This window comes from Pholcus phalangioides, unplaced genomic scaffold (assembly GCF_987345545.1).
Source record: "Pholcus phalangioides strain wild (caught in Gottingen) unplaced genomic scaffold, Ppha-v1.0 ptg000004l_1, whole genome shotgun sequence".
NCBI classification, from domain to species: domain Eukaryota; kingdom Metazoa; phylum Arthropoda; class Arachnida; order Araneae; family Pholcidae; genus Pholcus; species Pholcus phalangioides.
In genome coordinates this window covers 33,932,017-33,958,524 of record NW_028301597.1, presented here as the reverse complement: position 1 = coordinate 33,958,524, position 26,508 = coordinate 33,932,017, and the positions used below count along the sequence as shown (strand labels likewise).

Below are 26,508 nucleotides of genomic sequence, written 5' to 3'. Positions count from 1 at the left end.
CACGATTCCTCCTCTTCAGCCAATTTGAAGTTCGAACCGAACTTAAATGTAAACATGACGATATGGCCGGCTTCTGTGATTTAGATTTCTGTATGGATTTTAAGCTTTCGGATTTGTGTAACCGAGACCTAAAGTACGCTAATTTTTACAATCTTTATGTTTGATCAATTTTTAATTGAGGTGATCGATCATTAAATTGGTGATTGATCACAAAGGAAGTTCTCTGGTTATATTTATTCACATGCTACTCGATGTTTATTAAATGTTGATTTGGGCCCCCCCCCCCCCTTATGAAGTGTAAAATATTGCAGAGCCCTGAATGTTAAATTTAGTGTTAATGCAGTGTTTTCAGTGGGATTCAAGAAGTGTACCCCTTTTTTCCCATATAATACTAACAAGTGTCTTATTCTGTTCTTTGTGCTATATAGTTGAATCCCGTTATAACGAACGCCAAGAGACCGGAGGAATCACTTCGTTGAAACGAAATTTCGTTATAAAGGAATTCCATTTTACATAGCATTGTTCCTATGTAAACTTATTTGGGGGATTAGAAAAGTGTTCGTTAGAACGAGATTTTCGCTTTAACGGTATTCGACTGTATATAAATATGTAGCAACTAGTTTTGATGCTTCACATTTCCAAACCATTTTAATTGCCCCATTATCATGGAAAAGATGTTAGTTCCTTCACACAAAACAGTGGTTCTTGCTCTTTTTGTTTTCTTCTCTTCACCAAGACACATCCCTGTCAGGCGCAGGTCCAGGATGATGTGACGGCAGGAGCAAATAGTATAAGTTCATTTTATCATCCCGTATTTTACGGGACAAAATATTTTCTTCATATTATTTAGCTCTTGAGAGGAGCAGCTGTTCCCATCAACCTCTCTGAATCCTCGCCTGAGTCAAGGCAGACATCACAAGCAGGGTTTAAGCTACGGTCGCATTTTTCGCAAAATGCGAAAGAAAACCATAGAATGCGAAAAATGTAGCAACAACTTTCACAAAAATACGTACAGGAGGTACGCCACGAGTAGACATCCAACCATCAATCATTACATCCAGGGGCGTAGCCAGAAATTTCGTTCGGGGGGGGGGGGGCAAAGTGATAGAACAATAGATTTAGCCATCTTTTTTCCTTTTTTCGGCTATTTTTCACATCCCCCCCCAAGTCCGTCCGTCCCACGCCCTTGTTAGCATTGCAGCATTTTGCTAAAGCTTTTCCACCCATTTTCGCTTTTTTGCAAAAGGAATTTTTTATCCAGCTTAAACCCTGATCACAAGGGAAATAATATATATAGCTCATACTTGGGGAAAGTAATTTATATAATACCATTGTTCTCGAGTTTATAAAAATCACCCAGGCGTCTCTTCAGCTATGAATGAAGCGAAGGCAAACATCCTCAGCGGTGAATCTAGTCGAGGCAGATTCAGCTACGAATAGAGCTGCAGCAAGCATCTTCACCTGCTACTGAAGCCGAGGCAGATATCTTCAGCTGGAAATAGTGCAGAAACAGAACGGACCGAGCTCGACTAGGCTCTGTTGCTTGCGTGATATAAGCTCATTGCCCCAGAGGGCGAGGTCATGCCAGGAAAAATTCTGAGTTACAAGGAGAAAAATAATAATTATTCAAGACCCTATCATGGGATCTAAATGTCCCCCCCCCCCCAGTCATGTATGACCATTCATATACAATCACAAAAAAAAACATGTGCGCCGTCAGACGTATAATGAAGAGAGTTAGATTGTACAATGAGTTTCAGGGGGCCCTTATTTTATGGTACCTGGAAGACCTTTACACAATATGCATTCTTCAAATATGAGGTTCAAAGTAACATGTTCTAGTATAAATGTATGTACACAAAACTGTGATAATGTACAAAACAAATAAGTAAAAGTAAAAAAATATATTGGGGACCCTGGCATGGGGCCTAAAGGACCCAGAGTCATGTGCATTCAGATAAAATCCCAAAAACTATACAAGATCAGGCATAATGAAAATAATCAAGTTATGCAAGGAGCTCTGAGACCCCCTTTGACAATATGCATCCAAATACAAGATCCAAAGTAACATGCAAGTATAAATATAGACTTCACAAAAAAATAAATCGAGGACCCTGTCATGTGATTTAAAGCAGTGTTTCTCAACCACTGGCTGGGCTGTGACCCAGTACCGCGCCTTAACATTTAGTTACACCGGGCCGTGAGTGATTTTTCCCATTAATTTCTTGTTAGTTGTGTGTATGACCAGGCCTTTCACTTACACAAAAGAAATTTATTGGGCAGCGGGCTTCTAAATGTTGAGAACCACTGATCTAAAGGATCCAGATTAAAATAGAATGGAAACAGACAACTTCAGCCGCGAATGAAGCAGATTCAGGGTGATGTGTCAGAGAAGCGACTTATTGTGTAAGTGCATTGGATCATCCTGTATTTTATGAGACACAAATGTTCACCCCTTATTATTCTACTTTTTGGGAAGGGCAATTGCTTTCAACCCCCCCCCCCCTCTCTCGGATCTATATTTGCCACCCTTGGACTTCAGTTTGCATTTTCACAACCCCTTTCATGATTAACTATGTTATGAAATATTTTCCAGCTCAGAAATTGTTGCAAATTTATTAGACCTATTTCATAACAATGGTTGAAAACCTCTGATTCCACTGGAAGTGGGGTGGTGAACTCTCAACACCCTACTTGCATATACCTGTTTTTTCCCCCAGGATAATAGTTTTTAGTAATTCAAGAAGTCCCCCTTCACCTTCGAATTATTCGTTTATAACTGCACCACACTAGGCTTTTTGATATTGTTAAACAGTGATGCCTCAATCTCCTAAGTGGAGTATGAGAAAAACAGTGACGTACTTTGCAGAACGATCTCAAGAAGGAATTTAGGAGATGAACTCTTCTGTATAGAAAACATTACTATGGAAAATTAATCATCAAGGTTTCACGGAAAATTTGTATTAATCAAATTTTTGCATTTATCAAAAATGGCAAATTTTGCATTTATCACATCTATTTTTCATAAATGCAATAGTTACATATCACGAGGTATCACTGTACAATTTAAAGAATGTTTAAAACAAAAAAATGTTATTGTTTTTGGTAGTTTGAAACAGATCTTGTGGCATTTTTATAACTAATTTCCTTTTAGGCAAAATGTTTAACAGGCGCTTTTTTTTTAATGTTTCCAATTTTCAGGGAGTTTATGGAAAAAATAGAAAATGAAAAAGTGTGTGTGATATTGGTGATAGGGAAAAGTTCGTACAGCTCGCCTCATTTCAAGAAGAGCATTATTGGAGAAGCACTCAGTCGAAATGTTCATGAGGTACGTGTTTGGATTATAAACTGCACCAAATTAATTTTTGTACATCTTTGCAAGAAAAAAAAATTATACTGTCAGAGCCAGTCTCAGATAGAATTTTTGTGCATGCGGAAATATTAATGGGTCCTTCAAAAATGAATATACAGTGAAACCCCTCTTAACGGCCACCTCTTTTTTTTGGCCAAATAATAATTTCCTATTTTGTAATGAAAGTATGCATTTCAAACCCCCTTCTTAATGGTCACCCCTCTTTTACGGACAAATGTTTTCATCTCGCTGGTGTCAGTAAAAGAGAGGCTTCACTGTACTTAGATATGCACCACTGGTGTCATGTTTTCTTCTGTGACAAAAGTTCTTCTGGGAATTTAGGAAGTAGTTATTCTCTGTATAATTTAAAATGAATTTCTCACTTTCAACGCGTTAATCTCAATCTGCTCAAAACCTTTTTTGCTACCATTTTGACGTCATCGACTTATGAAAGAAAAAAAAATTCTGAAAAACAACCAGTTTTTTTTCGCCATTAAAATCTCAATACCTGTAACGTTATCTTTCTTTTTCAGTCCTCTGAAAAGCCTAAGGATTCCCATTTAGAGGTACGATTTTTTTCCCCAATTTATATCAAAGTTGATGAAACCATGCTCTGTGTGAAATAATGTCTCAAAATGTGATCAAAGTTTGAAACATGTTACATTGCTTTGAATTTTTATTCTAATTTATCTCCCCTCCCCCTTTTTTGTATGGAATTTTATGCCATTATTTTTGTTTGTATATGATTTTTCTTTTCAATGTGCAGAAATAATTCTCTTGGTTGCCAGTTGAAGGAGACAGTGATTAACTAAAAACTAATTCCTCGTTGTTGTTGTTCTTTATATGTTTAGAATGGAGAAGTTTTTGGCTACTACGATACAAAGCATAAAGTGATATTTTTGGATCTGTATGGTGTTACTGATGTGAGTTATTTGATCAATGCTTATAAGAGCAATGAAAATGATATCCGAGACAAGGTGAGCATTGCCTGGTTTTTACAAAATACATTAATATTTTATTGGTTATTGAAACTAGGTTACACTATTACATTCATTTCTTAATAGTTGGTCTATTGATCTCTTGAATGTTTGTTCTGTACTAGCCTATATTTCAGTAATATTTATTTCTCTTTAATAGTAGAAGGGAGAGGATCTTGTTATGATTGCACTTTTTTTTTTAATTTGAGTTGGAATTTCTTATGTTTAAAAACTCTTTTTTTTGGAGGGGGGGGAGTATGGCACTGTGCTGAAATTTATGTTGCAAATAGCATATTCAGTATTTTCCCCAGAGTCATTTTACCAAGCAGACTGTCCGGTGAGGGTTTCATCATTAAATCTGGGCTACGTATGAAATTAGATAATACAGGGGACACACACACTGACATTAAAAAATCTGGCAACCTGACGAGCGCCAGTTTTTTGGTGGTTACATATGCTGTATACATTTAAGAGAACATCACAACCTGTGTACAGTCCTTTAAAGAAAGAAAATTAAACACTACATGAAAAGAGCAAATGAAATTTCAATGATCACACTCACACACCAACTGAATAAAACAGCTTTATGGAATTTTAGATCAACTGAATAAAGAAAAAATTTACTTGTCAACATGGTAAATTAGAAAATGTGCCGAATCGGAATTTCATATGTCAACCTATACTATGCTCTGCTCACAAGCTCCAACCCATCATGTTCTATCACTTGTTTTGAATAGTACTTGCAGATCCAACAGGATTTTATAGTTTGCATGTACTGTGAAATTTGCTGTGATGTACACGCTCAATTAGAAAACAAAATTTTCAGTCCTATGGGTGACTGTTATCAACAGGTTCAAGAGAACTATCCTGGCCTTTGTATCTTGTAAAGTAGTAAAATCAAGGGGAAATCATTTGTGGCATGGTTTCATGAACAGTGTATTATTTTTCTTTTATTTATTGTGCTTTTAGTGTATTGCATTGATGTATCTCATCAAACTGCAGGCAATTCCTGTTATAACAAACTCCAAGAGATGCAAAAAATCATTTTGTGATAATGAAATTTTGTTATAAAGGAATTCCAGATTTTTACTTGTTCCTATGTAAACTTATCTGTGGGATTAGAAAAGTTTTCATTAAAATGAGATTTTTGCTATAATGGTATTCGTTAAAACGGGAGTCAACTGTAATGAGTTTATCATTAAACTGATTGTATATAGTTCTTATGTTGTAATATATTTTCAGAACTTTTTGGAAGCTTGGTCCAGTTCACAGTTTCATCATGCAAAGGTTCTGCTCATGCTTTTCAACTTATCGAACATGGTCATCGTAAGTTATTTCAAGCTGACTTATGTTATGTATTCTAACGCATTGTATATGTATTTAAATTCACATAAAAATGAATATTAAAACTCATGAATTTAATATTTAACATTTTATGTTTGTGTTGTGTGTGTGTGTGTGTGTTATTTTCATTTTTCATAAGTATTATTTTTTGAGTACTTTGTTTTAAATATTACAATGTTTTGTTTGCTTAAATGTTACAATTTGTTTTAAAAATTAAATCACTGGCAGAAATTCGATAGTTTCTTCTGTGATGCGAGCTGGTCTCCTGTTTGAAAAAGTCTCTCCACACACTCCACAGAGAGAAGGCAGACCTTCAACAGGAAAATTGAGGCACTTACCATTTTTACTTGAAAATATGGAAGGCAGATGATAGCACCCTTAAAACACGAAACATGCATAACACTGACAGTATTAATGCACTAAGGCTACACATATACTTTTCACACACATTCTAGTATGTACCATTTGAATATAAATACCCAAGAGGAATGCTTGCAAGTTGTGTATATGGTTAAGAAATATAGTTCTTTCTGTGAAAATCATATGCCTGAGCTGTAAAACAACCTCCAGTGAGAAAACAGAAATGAATATTGCAGAAAACACAATTTTTAAATCTAGAATTAGCAATTATTTTTTTTTTTGTTTCTACTTTCACTTTAAAAGATAATGCACTAAAGCAGGGGTTCTCAAACTGTGCATGCGGCGGCCCGGTGTGCTGCCAACCTTTTTCAGGGGCGCCGCAGAGCGGTAATTCTGGTAGATTTTCTTCCAATCGATTCTTTGTTAGACTATGGGGGAAGCCGTGAATAAATTTTGATAAGGGAATGGGTGCACCATGGGTCAAAAAAGTTTGAGAACCCCCTGCAATAAAGCATTAAATAAAACATTGCTTTTCTGTGAGAAAGGAAAATTGTCCAGGATCCTGAGCCTCATTATGTGAAGCCGTTCAAGATAGATTTCTTTTTTTGTCTATTTGTAGGTTTATAATTTATCTGAATTAATTTGATGAAATATCACAAATGTAGTGGTTGCTTTATTTTTCCCCGTAATTTAAAAAATATATGCAGCTGTCTCCATATAATGAAATCACTTTGCGTTATCCAATTTTTTTTTACTTAGAAAATTCATTACACGTTTAAAATGCAAAAATTGTTTAAAATGGATGATAAATTGACTAAGATTTGTATGAAGTTCATTTAAAAAAATTTTACATGGACATTTTTTTATATAGAGACTTCTTAATGTGTTATTGTCCCCCCCTCCCCCATCGCTTTCAATATCAACTGTTGTATCAGATACTTTTTTTCTTTCAAATTCTATGCTTCTTTAATTTGGAATTGACGAATGATTGTATTATTTGCAGTTGGTGCATCCTGGCGCATCATTCGACATGAGTTACATCTGTTTATTCCAAACTCTGAATGAGATAAGGTTAGTGATAATGATGTAGTTTCGAGAATAAACCGTAATTTCGTGCATTTCATATATCTGTAGTGAAAATGGTTGCATGCGATCCACACAAATCTTATAATGTACAAATGCAAATTTATAGTTGCCTTCATTATGAATTGAATGATGAAATATTCTGTAATGGAAGAGATTTTTAGCCAAGTTTTTTTCAGAGAAAAACGTTTATTCTTTCACTTGCATCTATACATCATCTATTCAAAATATTACTTTAAGAAATATTCATATCTCAGGAAAAAAAGCTGCAAATAAAATATGCCTCTATCTGTAATTCGCAAATTGAGAATATCAATCAAAGATTCTTTCTTGTAAAATATTGATGCGAAATAGCATTGCACCCATTGTATTGAGTGGATAATAAATTTTATTGTCAAATTATTTTGCTGAGAACTAAAAATTAAATACAATTTTGAAATACTGGTAAAATGTATTATTTATATACATTTTTCTTAACAGATTTAGATCACTGCCTTGGCTCACAGAAGTGCTGAAAGATTTTGATGTATCTTCAGACTGGATACAAGGAGGAAGACCATGTTCCCCCAGAGCATTGTTTGTTTTTGAATCTTGTCCGCTCGATTTGGGAACAGATGTTTCTGTTCCGAATACTGCTTCTATTGGAGTCAAACCTAAATCAAAGGTTTGTGGGGAAAGTTTTCAAATATACTTTTAAAGGAATATGCATACATTGAAATTCATGATTATATGATGCCCATTATAATGCATTATAATTATGAAACACTATCATTGAATTAGGGATATCATTAAATCAAGGATATTGAAAAAAAGAGTAAAATATTTTAAAAAAAGCAATGCACCCTTCCAATAAGAAAATAAAAAACTTTCTGAGGGTAAGTTTAACAAGGTTATGAAAGCTTTCAGAAATGTTAATAAGCATAACAAAAGACAAGGTTCTTGGCCGAATGAAACCTCTCCTCGATCATTATTATTATTTTTTTTTATTTATTTATTATTTATTATTATAATTTTTTTTCTTACAGACATTATGAGATGAATTTAACTCATAATGTTTAGCACTATCAAAATGTTGAGTTATGTTTCAATTTCAAGACTTATTCAAATTTTACAATATTGTAAATCAATTTCAATATCATCACCCAACTCCATTTTCTCTGTCTGGTCTAAAATTCACAAGTACCTTTTTTTGGTCACTAGTGGTGCCACCTGTTGTAAAAATTAGAAAAAAATCTTGTATAAAATCCTCACAAAGAATGTAATTTTACCCCTGAATTGACTAGCAACAATGTCACCTGCTTCAGTAGCAGCTGGAGAAAGAGTGACGCCCTAGCAACTGCATTTTACAATCTTGATGTACACCGTTTGATAACAGGCAACCCACAAGCACAAAGAATCCTGAGTGCATTAGACAGAACATGCAACACTCTCCGGCATCCACCAGTTTTTAGAAATTTCTCAGAGAAATGTTGACAAGGAGCATCTGTGATTTAGTGGTAGTGGCAATCTAATTAGTTTGTCAGAGCAATTGAAAACTTTGAAAGTGTTCCATTTTGTTGATTTTGTCCTTACAGTATCAATTCTTGTTAAACTCTGAAAATCTTCTAAAATTTTATGTACTAAACTTGTAATACTTGTAACCTCTATAGGTGCATATATTTATTTTCTTTATTTTCAGAAAGCTCCTCCTATGAAAAAATTGGAACATGCTATCGAAGATCAGATTTACAGAATACTCAGAAAAAGTCGTGTTATCACAAATGTCAGGTAAAGTTTCTATTTAATAATAGAGAAAAACTGTCAACAAGGATATGTTCTTACTCAGGTTAATTAATATTAAACATTAGGGGACAGGTGAATCAACCAGAGGTAGACTACCTTTTCCTGTTGCATGCCGAGTCAATTCGGAGAAATCTTGAATGTGACACTCATTTTTTTAATCATTCCTCTTCTTTAGGGTTTTCAGACATCTAATTTTTCAAAAAAATCTCCCAGTGTTCCAGAAATATTCGATCAAATTTAAAAAATGTGAACCATCTCTTCCCTCACCCCCTTAAAAATTGTTATGAACTCATGAGAGAAAATTCATGACATTTTTAAATTCAGCTTTTTTAGTGATTTATTATATAGGTTTCAAACTTGTGATACTCGTACTTAATGGAAATCAGGAAATAGGTCTTCATTTACTACTGATACTGTTTCTTTACAGAGTAATACAAAAAAAATTCTCTGTCTTCAAATGTTTTTATACAATTTTTAATTTTTTTTAAGGAAAACCACCACATAGTGGCATGTCATCACCCCCTAAAATAAAGCTTTCATTTTTTTTAAATTTAACCTTCAAATCTGAATGAATACATAATCATAGCTTCATTTTTAATTATAATATTATGGCACAATATCAAATAATGATAGTTATAAGATTGCTATTGATTCGCCATTTTTTAAGGTTAAATAAAGGTTATGAGAAAAATTATAATCAAGAACTTGTTGAAAAAACTACCCATTTAACAGTTTATCTTGCAGCCACTGTGCGGTCATCGTACTGGACTCTCGTCCTGAGGATCCAGGTTTGAAACCCGTTGACAGCACAGTGGTGGTCGGGTGAAGTTGGTTTTCTGCAGTTTCCCAGCTTTGAGATGTGAATGCAAGCCATTCTCTAATTTGAAAAAGTCTTTCCCTCAGAGAGCAGGCAGACCAACAACATGATACTGACATAACATGAAAATTTAAGCATTGACATCTTTATTTCAGCAAATGAAAGACAGATGGCAGCACAAACACAAAACAAGCGCAACTCAGCGACATAAATACGTTAGGGCCACACATACACCCATTTCAGCATGTGCTGATTCGTTAGAAATTCCGTAAAGGAATGTGTACGAGGTGCATGTATGGTTAAGCAGTAGTAGTTTATCTTACATTTTGTGTATGTGAAATTAGTGAATCATGTTTAATTTTTTTTTTTACTCTCACAGTGGTAATTCACTATTTGCTATTCCTGCCAATCAGGAATTTGTGTACATGTTCTCGTCTAAGCCATATATATCAGATCCCGTGGACTTTTTTCTCAAACAACTCAAGATGCATTGTGAACTTGCAAAGGAGAATGGTTAAGTTACTTTTTTTGTCTCATAATTAGGCTTATGGTCATTTCAGGTGTTAATTTTGTAGTTATACTATAAAGTAACTGTGTGGTCATGTGGGCATTGTGCTGGACTCTCATCATGAGGATCCAGGTTCAAACCCTATTGATGCACAGTGGTGGTTAGCTGAAGTTGGTTTACTGTGGTTTTCCAACCTTGAGGCATGAATGCAAGCTCGTTTCCCATTTAAAAAAAGCCTCTCTGCAGAGAGCAGATAGACCTACAACATGATGCTGACATAACATGAGAAATTCAAGCAATTACTATCTTTATTTCAAAATTTGGAATACAGATGGCAGCACAAACAAGATCACAAAAAGAAGCCCAATTGTAACAACATAAATGTGTTACATATTACTCATACATATACTCAGAACACACATTCCAGCATGCACCAATTCATTAGAAATTCTGTTGAGGAATGTGTACGAGGTGCATGTATCATTAAGTAATAGCAGTTATACTATAAGAAGAGAGAAATGGTCAAATTTATTTTTATGTAAATTTACAAAAATTATGTTTTTTTTTCATTATATCTCTCTGCAGACAATTCAGGAACAAAATCTAGTAGTTCCCAAAGGAATGGAACTCCATCCCCAATTGGAAATGACTTCAGTGCAGACATAGGTGACAATGGATCAGAAAAGAGTTTTTCGAAATTCCTCCATCAACACATCACTTTAGCTCATTTGAAAGGATTTGATGATAATGTTGGACGAAATCCAGTTCCAGCACATTTTGAAGTATGAGCATATATATAGTTTTTGGATCTATACCATGACTATATAATGTACTTCTTCTTTTGTTGATATTTTAATCAATTTTAATTGTTTTGTTTTGAAAGCTTCCTTACACTCATGTGTGGTTCCAATTGGCTGCTAAACTCTTAGGTTCAGTTCAGGGTGAACTGAAGGACAATGAGAGCCACACATTCCTATATGATCTCAAATCTGGCTTGGATTATGATGTGCGATTCTCTGATTGGTATGTTTTCTCTTCACAGTATTGAGTTTTCATTTTTTTTAACAGGGATACACACATAAAATTACAATTAGGAAACATGACTGCGTATGTGTGTAAAAATCTCATATTTCTAGAATTCACCTTAAATTCCTAAACATTTTACTAAACTGTCCCTAGCACTTAATAATCTTTTGAATCAGGAAGGCTGATATTGGCTTTTCTCTGACTAGATTTAATTACACAGTAAGTGCTAGTAGTAGTTATATAAATGAAGAAAAAAAGGGATACCAATATTATTGAAGCACTAGATTGTGTCTCAAAACCAGAGAAAATATAAGAAGATTGTCGTGGGAAATTACTGTCACTTTTTCCTTTTTTTTTTAGGGCTGCTCAATAACATTAATGCATTTTGTTTTAATATTATAGTCAATGCCGAAAAATTCGCTCCTTGGCATCAAATGCATATAGAGAAAATCTACCTCTTCATTACACAGAACAGTTTCATGAAACTCGGGTAAGTGTAACATAAATATATAAGTATAAGAACACACAAGCATATAAGTGTATATATAGGCAATGACAAACTGTAAAAATTAAGTGAGTTTGTTTTCAACCAGTTACTCTTGATTTCTATATTTGGATTTAAATTTTTTTATCAATTCTATTTTCTCGTTCCCAAGCTTTCATATGCTATTGATGTGTTCAATTTGCATGCAAGAGGTCCTGCAGTTCAACGCTACTTACAGCAACTGCAAGATGACTGTGAAAAGTTGTGGAAGAATGGAAGGCAGATGTGTGAAGCTCTGAGTCTTACTGGGAATCATTGTGTTAATGCTGTAAGTGATTCTGATACAGAAATAAATATGGTTGCTTTGTGCAGTATTTTGTATTGTGTAACATTTTACATTAGCATTGATTATCCCAATTTCCAGTGTATAATCCACTGATGCAAATTTTGCCACCTTGAGAATAAATATTGTATAATCTGCACCAGTGTATTATCTGCACATGCTAATTTTATTTATCAATATTGAAATGTTAAGGAATGAAAAGTGCTATTAGCAATGTTTTTTTTCAGGGAAAAACTTTTCTACTTGGATCTAGACATCATACACATCTTTGAAAAAAACACTTTTTCCTACAAATTTGTCTTTACATATTCATTTCTATTTCCCCTCCCAGAAAAAAAAACTGCTGATAATACACAGAGTGGCATATAATCTGCACTGAAAAATTCAGATATTTTTTAATGTATTAACCCATAGATTATGGGAAACATCAAAGAAAATAAGATGGTTGGTTTTTTTTTTTTTCTCTGTGGAAAGGATATTTACTGAATATTTGGCATGCAATAAGTAAATTTTATCAATAATGTTTGTAGTTTGTACATTCTATTTCCTATAACATTCTTTTAAGAATGGTTAATGCAATCAGAAGGATATATTTTCATTTTTGAGATTCAGTTTAATGTGCAAAATCACTCATTGTGAGATTTTATATTTTGCTTTCCAGAAACATCGAACAGAAGAAGATGATGATAGCATTTTAGAAGAAGAAGATAAATCCCTTCAAATGATTCCTCACTGTAGTCAAGTCAAGTTGGTGTCAGCATGTAACTGTGGGAGGAAACAAGCAACAAGAGAAGATCCTTTTGATGTGAAAGTATGTATTGTAATGCAGTGAGCAGTGAAATGCCTATATAATGATGCTCAAAGAACCAGCTATAGACAGAATATATTAATTGACACTATGAAAAGTCACTTACAGAACCGGAGAGTAATCTGTGTATATAAAATAGATTTTCCTTCTCTGTGTGTGTGTGCGTGTGTTTTCTCTATACACATCTACAATTTTAGACTGATCACCGCCAGAGTTTGCATATATACTATATACAAAACAGGACTTCAACAAGAGGTTACTTTAAAAGTTTGTCAGAGCTGGACAGCCTTTCAGACATATTTACTCTTTTTCAATGGTTTGTCACTTTATCAGTGCATCCAGTAGCTTATACAGAGAAAACCCAGGCAGACCGGGTATTATAGCTATAGAGCTTTTGTAGGTGATGATCGTTATTTTGAATTTGCATGGTATTAGCAAAAGCAATGATGGTTTGAGTTAAAGAGATTATCCTTCCGATGTGAAAATATGTATTGAAATGCAATGAAATGCCTATATAATAGTGCTCAGGGAACCAGTTATCGTTACACACAGAATATATAGACAGTATGAAAAGTTCATCAGGACCGTAGAGTAATGGTATTGCATAGGTGATGATCATTATATGGAATATTATATGGAATTTTCACTGTATTAACAGCAATAATAATGGTTTGATTTTCTTCTGATCAGTGTTATTCAAAAAAATAATTTTGAAGAGTAATTTTTTTCACTCCTCTTCCAAATTATAAGGGGTATTTTCGTAAAAAGGTGGGCATTTTTCTTTATCAACACGAGACTATTAAAAAAATTACCTAAAATTTTGGAGGATTAATTGAGCAGTATTTTCACTCAACAACATTTGGAGGAGTAAAATTGAATTTTGTTGCGTGAATCACTCATCTAGATATGTATTTGGCAAACACTGCTTCTGACTCCAATGATTTGTGAGATGAAATATTAAGAATTTCTTCCTTTATCATTATTTCTGCTGTTCAGTCATTGTTCCACAACGGTACTATAGATCAAATACAACATACTTGTCTTCATTCAACCGGTGCTTGAATGAAAGTTTAAGAAACCTCATGAATATTCATGAAATGTTATTGCAAAAAATTAAGATCCAGTGTAGATGGATACATATTTTTTTTTGAAAATCACTATAATTTTATAGAATGTTTCTCCAATAAGGTGCATGTTCCTAAAATCAGTTATGTGTTCTATCCTTTGTAGTATTTGATTTTTTTAAACTGTAACATTTAAATACCTATATAATAGCCTATATAATTTGTAAATGGGGAGAAACATATGCATATCTGATACATCTATGAAAAACAACTCATAGATGTATCAGATATATAGATACATTGCTTTGATACTTATGGCAGCAAAAGGGTTTGAAAAATACAATATTTTGATTCTAGAAACTGCACAACGAACTAGTGTTGAAGCTAATTAAAATTCACAAAGTGTGTCTGAGAGTATTTTTTACATATCATACAGCTCTTTGATGGAAAAGAATGAGCATGCCAGTGAAATGTAAATTTAATTGCTTTTATTCCCTTATTTCTTTGGTGGAGCCAAGAGGCTTTTAAAATGTAGTTTTGTTTTTTGTATGTCTGATAAGGCTTTGTTTTTCTTCATGTGATTACAATTGTGCATGTATCACAAATGCATTTTATAACAATAATATACAGTGAAACCTCACTTCAACGATACTCAATATAACAATAAATACCACACTACAGCTATAGTTTTCTTGGTCTACAGAGTATTGCTATATCAAGGTTTCATTGTAAAAAGCATTCATTGGGGGGGGTTTTTTCATTTTAGGTAGCAAATCATGACTTCTACATTAATCAGTTCAGCCACTGCTGCAGTGAATTAGAGAAAATTGAATTTCCTGTGTTCCAAGCTAGCAGTGAAGAATCTTATCCAGCTCATATTTCTCCAGTTCATCTTCATAAAATGGCAGAAAGCACAGAGGACCAATCAAAAGAAGCTATCCCTGCGTCAAACAATTCATGCCGTGGGAGTAATACATTAAAAACAGAACTGTCTGAAGGTATGTGCTTATAGTTTTTTTGTATGAAATATTTGTTCTGGTGGAAGTACCTAGAGCCCACCTTTTCATTGGTTTTTATAATCTACCCAGGAAATTCTGAATCTTGTTCATTGCTCAATGACACGGACAATGTGCAACCTGATGATCAGTCTCAAAGTCAAGCAGAAGAAGTTTCTGATGAAATAGTGATCAGCATACAAGACAATGAAGAAGCTTCTAATGGAAAAGGTTACATTAAAAAAAAAATTTTCTCAAACAATATATCATGTTTCATGTTATAGATATTGGAATCTGATAATTTTTTGGACTGGATATCTGAGATTAGAATATCTTAGACATCTGAGGAAGTGGTTTTGCTAAGATTGCTTTCTTATTTATCATCAAGAATGTTAATTGTTATTTTCGCAAAACCAATGAAGTCATTTAAACAAGCTACAAATGTTTTAAATTTCAAGATTGCTTTTTTTCAGGGTAACTGATACGAAGAAAACATTCTAGGGGGCTAGGGTTACCAGACGTCCCTTACATACTGAACTCAAGGACAGGAGTGAATGTACTTTGCATTGTACAGTCCAATCCTATTTTAACGAATGCCGTTATAGTGAGATTCTCATTGTAATGAAAACTTTTTTCATCTTTAAATAAGTTTACATAGAAACAATTTGATCATTTTTGTTGCACCACAGTCATTTTCTGCACACTAGTGCTAATTAGACCGGGACCTACAATTTATTGCCGATTCCGAACGGCAGGCTTGTTTTTTATATTCATTGAGAGGTTGGTGCGCTAATCCCCACTATGTGGGACTCCCTGCGGTAGCAATTTTTTCTGTGGTCATGTTGCTATTTTTGTTGTACCCCTGTGTCAGGAAAGTTTTCTGACAAGGACGAACCAGGTATCGAACTCGCGACACCTCTAAACATCTTTTGGTACTTTAGGCGAGTATCTTATCGACCTGGGCTTCCGCGCCCTTACATAGAAACAATGTATTGCAAATTCCGATATTATGAAATGAAAAACCTGTTATAACAAATTCAAAAATGAATTTCTGAAAATCAACAAATGACTACAAAACGTTCTGAAAATGATCCCGTAAATTCTATTTCAAAGAAATGGTTTCTGGAGAAGAAATTTTAACCAATACGGTGCATGAAAAAGAAATGACATCTGCGTTGGTTGGGTCAGTGCTACGCATTAGGAATGTTTCATATTTCTTCTGCTTCAAAATGAGGGACTTGAAAGAAAACAGTTTTTGATTAAAGAAAAGCTTAAAATCTCATTTCTGAAGTTACTAGAGTAAGTAAAAACAATGTGGATTAAAATACGTCATATATTCATCTACTCTTTCAACATTTTTGAAAAATCAAAAAATTACAGAGTTGTAATTTTGAATTCAAACAGCAATTATAGAATCCCTTAAAAAAAAGACGAAACTTTCTCTCAAATTTTAAAGATGGACATTTGTTGGAGATATTTCCCAGAAACATACATGGTTTCAGGACAGTTACTCCTGAAATGTGTTAGTTACCAGCTCACTCATATGAGAAAAGACTTTGGAATTTGCATGTTTTTGGGTATGAAATCTTTCAATCATTTGTTTCAAACATTGCATGCATTTAAGCACACGTATAGTTCAGAGGAATTTCTTATTTCCTCGGCTTCCACAATACTTTTCCAAAAAAAAAAAGAAAAATTATGGATTATTTGCCTTAAATACATTTGATAAGTAAAACTTATTAAAAAAAAGGTGTCTAATTGATTTGAGTTGGTTTTAGTTATTTTTGAAATTGAATTTCATTCTTTTTATTATATATATAACGTAAATAAGAAAATTTTTTCCTTAGAATCAAATTTTACTACAATGAAATTTTTTTTAAGAATGTTAAAATTCATAAAAAAATCCGAAATTTCCATAAAACGAAATTTCATTATAATGAAGTGATTTCTTGAGTCCCTTAGAGTTTGTTATAATGAGATACAACTGTATGTTCATGAATTATTAGGGAGAAAAAGCTTGCCCCCCCCCCTCCTTTCCCTCACCAAGTTTATTTGGGGGCTGCTAAAACTGCATGAGCCCTCCCCCCAGATTCTGGTGCTTAAGTGTTTTTTTTTAATTATATTTGAAAAATATGTACAAATTTAGTATTTTTCAGAAATTTATTTTTTTCTTATTTCATTTATTTAGTTAGTTAAAACATTTAATTTGTTCGTAATTTATAAAATTTGTATTCATACACAATTTTTTTTTTAATAGCGTGACCTTCACGTATTCCCAAGGGATCAGCATGATCCGTCCAGGGAATTTGTTAGTTTCATTTGTTAGTTTTCATTTATTTATTTTATGTTAAAATTCGGAAAATGTGTGAGAACTTTTCTTTTAGCAGAGAAAAGTCTTGTCCGCCAGCCTTCAACCACCGAATATCTACCAGGCATGTTACATTCTGGCAGTCCTCAGGGTTTACTCCCTTTATTTTCATCATGGTCTCTTGTTTGTGTTGGCCCGTCAAGCTACTATTCACATAATATAGGTATAATAAAATATATATTCTTCATTCAAGTTTGTTAATTTTTTCACAAGAATTTTATAAAATATGCTTTGCATTATAAAACACAGCGATAAAAATTTCTTATGATGATCAATCTCGTACATGTATGTAGATTTTTTTTTTTTCTTAATTATTTAGTTATTTCATATGACATCAAATCCTTTAATACTGTCATCTTTCTTCAAATTGTTTGCTTTAGTTTTGTGATGTGATTTTTTTTCATCCTAAACATTACTGTTGCATGGTATTTCTGATTAACATCTCATCACAGTTCCCTCTCCCGTGCAGTGGTAGTACAGCTGTAAATAAAAATGAGGGTACAACATTTCTACATTGTCATGAAATGATTGGGGATAACACTCGCTGCTTATCAAAGCTGAGGCAACAACCAATTTATGGAGCATTCTCAATATTCCTTTACCAAAAGTCACCTCTGTGCTCAATATGAAGATGGAAGTTTAACATGACTTTCTCTGGAGAGAAAGTTTTTCCAGCCCAACACTGTCTGTAATACATTGCTGTATGGCCATATGACTGGAGTTGGTATGCACTGAAAAGAAAGTATTTACTATAACTCAGATTCACAATCTATCCTGTTAAGGATTGAACTATATTAAATTGCCTAATGTCAATAGGCTACACTCGCAGGAATGGATACTCAACACACAAATCTGGTGTGAAAAAACAAAATATGTGTTCTAAATTTTTCTTGTATGCATACAGTGATCTTTTATTTTTAGTTTCGATCTGCATTCATTTACACAATGATTTCTTATACATATAAATAAACTCTATATAGGCATACAAGATCAGCCAGGTTTTGTTCACAGCACTAATTTTCTACTTCCGTGGGATGTCACTGTCAAAGTGGAGCAAAAAGAAAAGTGGCCAACGCTTTGGGAAAATAAGAAACAAGGTGGAATGAAAGGGAAAAAACCTCCCAGAGGTAAATTGTGTGTGTTATTACGATATACTATATGTTATAGATTTATTCTTGGGGGTTTGTGACCTTGATTCCTCTGGTGTAGACTTAGATAAAAACTAACAACCATCACTAGAACATTGAATGAAGGAAATACAGTGATACCGTGACTTACATCAGTAGTTCGTTCAAGGACTGATGATATAAGTAAAAAAGATTAAATCAAGGTAAACTTTATCAATTGCTAATGCCCCATCTTGCAGGAGAAAGAAGGTAAGTTTTCAAATTTTCTTTATTCTTTCTTAAGCAAATGTCACAGGGAAACATTCATCCCTAAGAATGCAATGTAGAAAGCTTCCAAGCTTTGTTCAAAATGTGTCTAATTAAGAAGAAATAATTTTCAAGATGAGAAACTGTGTAAATGGGGGGGGGGGGGTCACATAAGTTGAGATTTCACTGTATCCTCCCTCTTCTTGATGAAATTGAACTACATATTCTCTGTCTGACTTATTGTGATCTAATCTCTCATATATTTCGAAAATTTAAAATTATTTTTTGTACAACTCTCTTACCAAGATGGCAAAATCTGAATGCGTGTAATTAATTTTTTTTAGTTGTATTGGTAGATATTAAGATAATCCATTAGTAGAGGCCTGCCGTATTAATGAACATATTTCTGTTTCAGATTCCTAGTTTAGAAATTTTTCATTTAAAAAATTACAAAATATGTATGTATTAATTTTCTTAATTAGCATAATTTGTTTAGTTGAACAATAAGATTTGAAAGCTTTGATTTTTTTCAAAGGCCTGTGTCCTTTTTAGAGTTTAGATATTTTCTCGAATTTCAAAAAAAAAAATACTAGGCGAATCGTTCTTAAATTTCTGTCATATATACCTTAGACTGTACTCATCATTTCCAACGAAAAGTTTGTCAAGAGTACATTTAGGAGACAGACTAAAAATTAAATATCGCATATATGGTCTGAATTTTCATGACGTGCAGCTGGAATTTTCATATGAATTCTACTATACATCTGGCAATCAAATTCTCAAAAATAAAATTTGTATTTCTTGCGCATGTGCAATTAATAATCATTCACTAAAATTTTTCATATCTCATTGAATAATGATTTGCCCCATTTTAAATTCATATGCAGTATGTCTCATGTATAGCGTCATGTTTTCACAGAAAACATTTCATTTTTATTTTTCAGAATTTCATTTTTATTTTTCAGAATTTCATTTTTATTTTTCAGAATTTCATTTTTATTTTTCAGAATTTCATTTTTATTTTTCAGAATTTCATTTTTATTTTTCAAAATTTCATTTTTATTTTTCAGAATTTCATTATTGTTTTCCCAAAAACATGACATATAAATTGGTTCAAAACTTGGCATGTTATAAGCAAAAATCATGCGATGAAAATTGGAATTTTTATAGAAAACATTTATATTTTCGTGAATATACGTGTTATTCTCACGAAAATGCACAGAAGTATTGCATAAAGTTAGTACAATACTTTGTTAAAGTTACAAGCATATTTGCTTTTCTGATACAGGGTTGATCAAAAGCATTTTTTTAAATTTAGTTTTTCCAGTGTCCTAAAAATGCATTTTTTACTAAATTTTCACTGGAAACTATGAGTACTCATGTAAGTTATATGTGACTGAAATTTCAAAACAATTCACAGAGAGTGTTTTTCTAGGAATTCGAGAAAATGTCTAAACCTCAAAAAGGACACACTTTTGGAAATATAGTGTATGTACTATGAGTGTATTTTTTTTCCTATTATTAACTAGTGACATCCACACCATATTAATGTATAATTTTTTTGTACTTTGATTTTCAAAAGTTCACCAGTTCAATGTGAAAATCTTCATTGGTGTGGAATATGAATGTTTTCGTGGACATCGTTTTATGTGCTCAAGTCCCGACAGAGTTTTGCGAGCAACTGGCTCTGGGATTGTAAAGGTATTAGCCATTTTTAATTACTAGTGTTCTTTTTAATATATATCAACAGCTAGCTACCTTATTAACTCAACGATATATCACTTTAAATAAGTAGTAAGTCAATTTGGTTCCGAATTGAATGAATATTACAATATTGAGATGGAAAGATTATTCCTTGAAATTATTTTTATAATATATAATTATGAGATGCTTATTTCGAAAGGCTCTTAAAATTTACGTGTATTTAAATTTTTTCCCCCCTTCTTTTTTAAGTATTGTATTTGAGTTATATATAATTATGTTATGGCCTAAGTCCCAAATCCAGCCAATTCGTTAATTGACTGGGAAGTTTGGCAAAATTCCATTTTCATATCATGTCATTTTCAGAGAAATGACTAGTTTTTTTTTGTAGCTTTGGCCAACCAATTCACACAGTGGCTGGAGACCCCTGGTCAAAGTTTGATTTGCTGATGTAAGATAGTTCGGTAGGCAGCACATCCATTTTTTCATCACCAACATGTGATACATGGCTATATATAGGGTGACTCAAATTGTTTATCCATATGATTAACTCTGTAACTGTTGACTTTAGAAGTATACTTTCAATTGCGAAAAGTTTTCAAATGCTGTTTCTTTAAATGTAATTTTTTTAGGGATCATATACATAAACAGATGAAAACATTTACTTTTTATACCATCTTCGTCTGCTAAAAAACCCAATTAGAAAGTTGTTGCCGTGCCTCTACTGAGGCCTAACAAAAAGAAAAAAATTCTATGTTTCTAAGCGCAATATTTGCTGAGATACTGGAATTAAAAAATGGAGAAAAATTAGGGAAAGGAAACAGTATATATTAACAAAAAATGCTTCCCCCCTCCCCCATTTATTCTAGGTTTCCCAACTTTTCTCCATTTTTGAATTCAAATATTTCAGCAAATATTGCTTTTAGAAATGTGGAATTTTTTGTTGGCCTCAGGAGAGACAAGGCAACAACGTGTGCTTGGGTTTGCACACGGGGACTGAATAAATAATAAATGAACACCAGGACTCTGTCACTAGACTTATCCTGTTGCCGATATCTCTTCCAGTCCAGCTTCGTAGCAGAGTCTGGAACAAAGTGTGTGTACTAGTGTTGTGTCTGATTTTTCAATGCTGCATATATATCTCAAATTGTGAGTGAGGTGTAATGATTGAATATTTGTAACATACTTTATCAATGTTTTTCAGGACAATGCCTTGAAGGTTGCCAATGCTGACATGCCTTTATATTTTCCTTGTCCATGCTGTCCATGCAGGTGAGGAATGTGGTTCTGTGTATTCATATGGGAAATATGAAATACAATAAAAGTCTATTGTAATGGGAGCTTACAATAGCAGAACTTTTTTTTTTTTGTTATAGTGGATTCATGTAATAGAGCAATGAGTTTAGGTGCACTGCAACTCACTCGTGATAGCAATGTTCTTGTTATATCAGACTTTTAATGTAAGGCAGTGTTTCTCAAAATGTGTGTTGCTACTTCTAAAGGTGTCACCAATTTTAGCCAGGGGCATCGCAGCGAGCCGGAGATTTGTGTGTCTATTTATGCTTTGAAGTGGTTCTTTTATGTGGGAAAATATCTACCAAAGTGTTTTGAGAAGCCACAGATGAACCATGAATTGGGCAAGGAAGTCGCGGATGATAAAAGTTTTGAGAATCACTGGTGTAATAAGGAGTAACTGGAGTTCCCGAGACAAATTGAAATTTGGGGGGTGGGCGGAGGTTGATGAAACTCAAACTACACAACATTTGTAAAATTGAATTAGCTTCTGGGAACTGGTGCCTAGTGGAATTTTTTTCTTTCATACTTACTCTATTTTTCAATAAAAATGTAATTTGTAGGATAGCTGCTCATATAAGTTACAAGGAGTTTTCATATGGAGAAGTTAGGTTTGTGATCAAGGCAGTACCTTTTGTGCCCTCCACATTTCGACTATTTCTGAAAGTGCTAGTTTGTCTGATATCAATATTTTGGTGTCAGTTTCATCCTTCCTAATTACTTTATCAGTCATTATAAAAAAAAAAATTGGGATTTTTTTTCATTATGCTATGATTATGTTGTCTAAGAGGGTTACCCTCCCCCGTCCTACTTTTTAGTCCTGCGTTTTCCTACTTTTTCTCATTTTTTGAGTGGGAGCCCTGCAAGTAGAACCCAATCCATTTACACTAACCCCAATACCCGCATTTTCACAATTTTTTTTCATTTCCCTTCTCATTTGCCTCATATAATGTTGCATAATATTTATAGGAGTGGGTGGTATTTTTACATTGTGAGTTTTCTACATTTCAAAGTTATTAATTAACATTATGTGTTGGTTACACACAACTTTATACTAAAGTTGTAAATTAACTATTCATACAAAAATTATAAAATGTTAAGCTTTTTATGATTTATAAATGAATTTTTTTCCTTTGTTTAAACTTCTTTCATTTATGATTGTATTTTAAAACACACTCAGCGTCAGGTTCCTCTTTCCCCCCCCCCCCCCCCAAGGAGGCAATGCTCCACTAAAAAAGAAAATTTATCTTGAAAAGGGGGACACTGCAGAAAATGTAGTTAAAGCACTGGCCCTGGAAATAGAATGATTCAGAGAACCTGCTGCCATATTTTCAAGTTTCATTGACTTCTTCAATGTAGGTGCTACGTTGAACTAGAACTAATGAAAAAAAGGGGTCCCATTTACCTCAGTTTACCTTACATATAAAAGTTGTATTGGAGTCCTTTTCTTTGTCAAGGGATTTTCTTTCATTCATTTTTAACTTTTTAATATCCAGAGAAAAGACCGTAAAGGGCAGTAAAGAGTTAATAATTGTAATGGAATTTTTCCTTCCCTTGGCATCAAATTTAACTGTTATTCGTGGATTCAAGGATCTCTGGCCTTTCGGTTTTTCTAAAAGCTACTGAGAGAAATATATTTAATTCTGTTTCTCCTATTTCTGTTTGTATTCAAATTTCTTTTTTATTTCATTTTTTTCTTCTAAAATGCTATTGCAGGTCAGCAGCTAAAGCACAGATAGCGCAGCTGATGCGGATACATGTTGTAACCCCTAAAGCCCCTGTGCGAGTAACTCTCACTCCAAAAGTCCAGCCAAGTCCAGACCCTTGCCCAGTGTTCTTTCCTACCATGAATGAACCCCTGCAGCTCTCTCAGTCATCTTACTGGATATTAAGGCTACCGTATCCTTATCTTTATGATTTCATGTGCATTCTACTCTGTGAGAAACTTTCAATATGCAATTCAATTTTTTTTTTCTTCATCTTCTGTATTTGCATTACTTTTATCATCGTTTCTCACTTCAAAAATTTCAGTTCAATCAATTGACATATGCAGATAATCCTTAACGACATTTTTAAGTTTCTCATATGTCACTGAAGATGGTGTTTGCTACCCACCAAGAGAAGCAGTTGGTGCTGAATCATGTCGTCTTATGAAAGGCTGTTACAATATCACAGAACATCAGACAGAGAGATGATAATATCATACATGGATGATGGAAATGAAATTCATTATGGGATATAATACAAAGAGACCATTCTTCAAAGCAGGTAAATACAGCACTTTATTCTTGCATTATTGCAAAAGAATGAGCATTATATCGTGGAATAAATAAGTCTTTTGCAGCCGTCATTAGTCTTCCATCAAGCACAGTCCTTGATGTAATAAATGTAGACTGGGTCTATATCAAGTTGATTGTGGCATCTATTTAGTTTTCAGAGAATCTTACAGAAGTGCAATATAAAAAATTAATTTTATTTCAATAATATTGGTTACTCACATCGCAAGGACCTGGGTTCGAACCCTACTGGCAGCATAGTGATGGTCAGTTAACCTTTCGTCGGGCACAATATGTTGACTGCTGAGTTCAGGCGCAATGTACTTGATGAGCACACATTCAAAAAACATATAATAGAGTTGTTTGTAATTGAGTACATTTATACAACTGCCAAGTGTTGAATATCATTATTAGGGGTGTGAAAAAAAACATGCATTTTTGCCATAAAACTAGTCTAACAGATTTTAATGAAATTTTTGCCGCCTCACAGTCCAGTGGTTAGGGAGCTATCTTCTGACTGTGCAGGTCTGGGTTCGAATCTCGGTTGGGACATGGATGTCTACTAACACTAACAAATTCCCTGGACACATCTTATGGATCTCTTGGGAATATGTAAGGATTACATTGTTATTATTATTATGACCTAGTATCGAATATCATAAATAAAGTTAGAAAAGCATTTAAAAATGTGTCCACAGTACTGATATCTATTCAGTCATACTCTGAGGGGGGGATCTGTACCTCCTCCAATAAAGCACAGATCACACACCATATTTGCATATGTATTGCACCATATTTTCAAAAATGTGGCGAGTTCAGGCACAATGAGCTTCTCTGAACAAAACTTTAATAACTTTCTATAATGAAGGTCAAGGACAAACTAAGTGGGAAGGTTGCGTAGAGCACGCCAAAAGAGGTAGCTACTGAGAGCACCAGGTGCCAACAGTACTTAGAGTTGGGGGAGAGGAGAAAAAAAATGGCCGCACTGTGCCTGCCAGATCAAATGTGCGCAGACAGAGGGTTTAAGTTGGTTTTCGGTGGCTCTCAACTTCAAGGCGTGAATGCAAGTCGATCTTTCCCATTAAAAAGTCTTGCCACAGACTTACAAAGGTGCAAATATTCAATCATTACTCTTTACTCATGGTTTGGGAAATAGATGACAGCATTAATGTCCATGCACAATATATGATATGCACTCAGACACATGCACACTTTCGGCATGAATGAGTTGGTAGTAAATTTCCTATTGCTTTAGACCAGAGTTGTGCTCCATTTGAAAGAAGAATTAATATTTGTTACAAATCAATTTGGACCATTCTTACTGCGATCGCAAGATCTTAAATGGAAGATAAATTGTAAAAAAAAAAAAAAAAACAAATAGAGAGAACATGTATCAATGTGATCGGGCAAAGTTGAACTTAGTTGAGTGAACAATAAAATGTTTTTTTTAGCTTTTTGGCTGCAGCACTCGAGCGGTTTTTCTTGATGTTTTGCTTGCTTCAGTGACAGGTATCATTCAAATAAATTGTATATATATCTGAATTTCTTTTGTTGCAGTTTTTTGATGTGGTTTGCTGAGCAGTTGGAAAAAACTACAACAGAGTAATAACGATAAGTTGACTGAGGCAAGAGTCGATATCAAAGCAGAGCTGTGGGAAGAACAAGTCCATCCTCCTGTTTAAGAATTTAAGAATAATGATTGAGAAGTTTCAGAGTTTTTGTTTCCGAAAAAAGTCAATGTTTTTGCGTGTTGAATTTTTTAATAATTTGATTTTCGTTCATGAAAATCTATAAGATCATGTTCTATGTGTTGTGGTCTACGCAATTTCCATTAAATAAAACATTCTCTTATCATCATAATTTTTTTTTCATTGTAGGCAAAGATATGGTTTTTTAAAAACGTTTAACAAGAAGGTTTCGAATCTAATCTTTCGAAAATAATTTTAATGCTAATTCAAAAAGTTGTATGGATAGTTAAAAACAAATTAAAGCTGTATAATACAGGGTAGACAGAAAGTGCGTGAAAAGTCTTAAAATATTGTGTTGTGTTTGAAAAATTGGTATTTTAGGCGCAGGACTTTTTTATTTTTTAAACAGAGAAAAAAAATGTGCAACTGATAGTTTGTAATTAGCAAAGAAAAATAACTGGTAAGTATACAGGTGACAGTGAAAATATAATGTTGTGTTTCACGTACCATCCTCCAGTGTTTTTGCACATAACAAGCATTACACAGAAACAAACTTTGTGTTAGGCTCACAACACGTACATGCACATTCCATTATGTACCAATTTGTTAGAAGTTTTGCAGAAGAATATGGATGAGGTGCATGTGTGGTTTAGTAGTAGTAGTGTTTGTGCCTGAGGTTGGTTTTCTGCTGCTTTTGAACTTCGAGGTGTGTATGCAAACCGGTCTCCCATTTGAAAAAGTCTCTCCACAGAGAGGAGACGTTCATCATGATACTTACATAACATGAAAATTCAAGCATCTATCATCTTCACTTCAAAATAAGGAAGCCAGATAGCAGCACCAGCAAGAACATGAAAAACACGCAC

General features: G+C 33.6%; 1 protein-coding gene across 4 annotated transcripts; it reads left to right on the top strand.

The window, feature by feature from the left end:
• Positions 1-34: 34 nt before the first annotated feature.
• Positions 35-25,814, top strand: LOC149087124 (nonsense-mediated mRNA decay factor SMG8). 4 transcript variants are annotated; one of them, XM_089231372.1, is made up of 23 exons: positions 35-133; positions 3,202-3,328; positions 3,886-3,918; positions 4,204-4,329; positions 5,572-5,655; positions 7,037-7,104; positions 7,597-7,780; positions 8,795-8,883; positions 10,095-10,228; positions 10,809-11,005; positions 11,107-11,246; positions 11,652-11,739; positions 11,906-12,061; positions 12,738-12,887; positions 14,715-14,946; positions 15,037-15,174; positions 17,331-17,474; positions 18,292-18,438; positions 20,267-20,385; positions 21,590-21,657; positions 23,395-23,577; positions 23,756-23,946; positions 25,512-25,814. In XM_089231372.1, exons 1-22 carry the CDS (start codon positions 63-65, stop codon positions 23,871-23,873), a joined length of 2,796 nt encoding a protein of 931 aa, XP_089087498.1. In that variant the 5' UTR covers positions 35-62; the 3' UTR covers positions 23,874-23,946; positions 25,512-25,814. The 4 variants fall into 4 exon arrangements, with proteins under 4 accessions (XP_089087498.1, XP_089087497.1, XP_089087499.1 ...); XM_089231371.1 differs by having other exon boundaries at positions 17,328-17,474; XM_089231373.1 differs by lacking the exon at positions 3,886-3,918 and having other exon boundaries at positions 40-133; positions 17,328-17,474.
• Positions 25,815-26,508: the final 694 nt, after the last annotated feature.

Excerpts from the sequence above, each read along its gene's own strand:
- LOC149087124 (XM_089231371.1), top strand. The coding sequence starts at position 63 with ATGGCCGGCTTCTGTGATTTAGATTTCTGTATGGATTTTAAGCTTTCG. Across the intron at positions 7,781-8,794 it reads GAGTCAAACCTAAATCAAAG|AAAGCTCCTCCTATGAAAAA; the intron begins GTTTGTGGGGAA and ends CTTTATTTTCAG. Across the intron at positions 21,658-23,394 it reads TGTCCATGCTGTCCATGCAG|GTCAGCAGCTAAAGCACAGA; the intron begins GTGAGGAATGTG and ends ATGCTATTGCAG.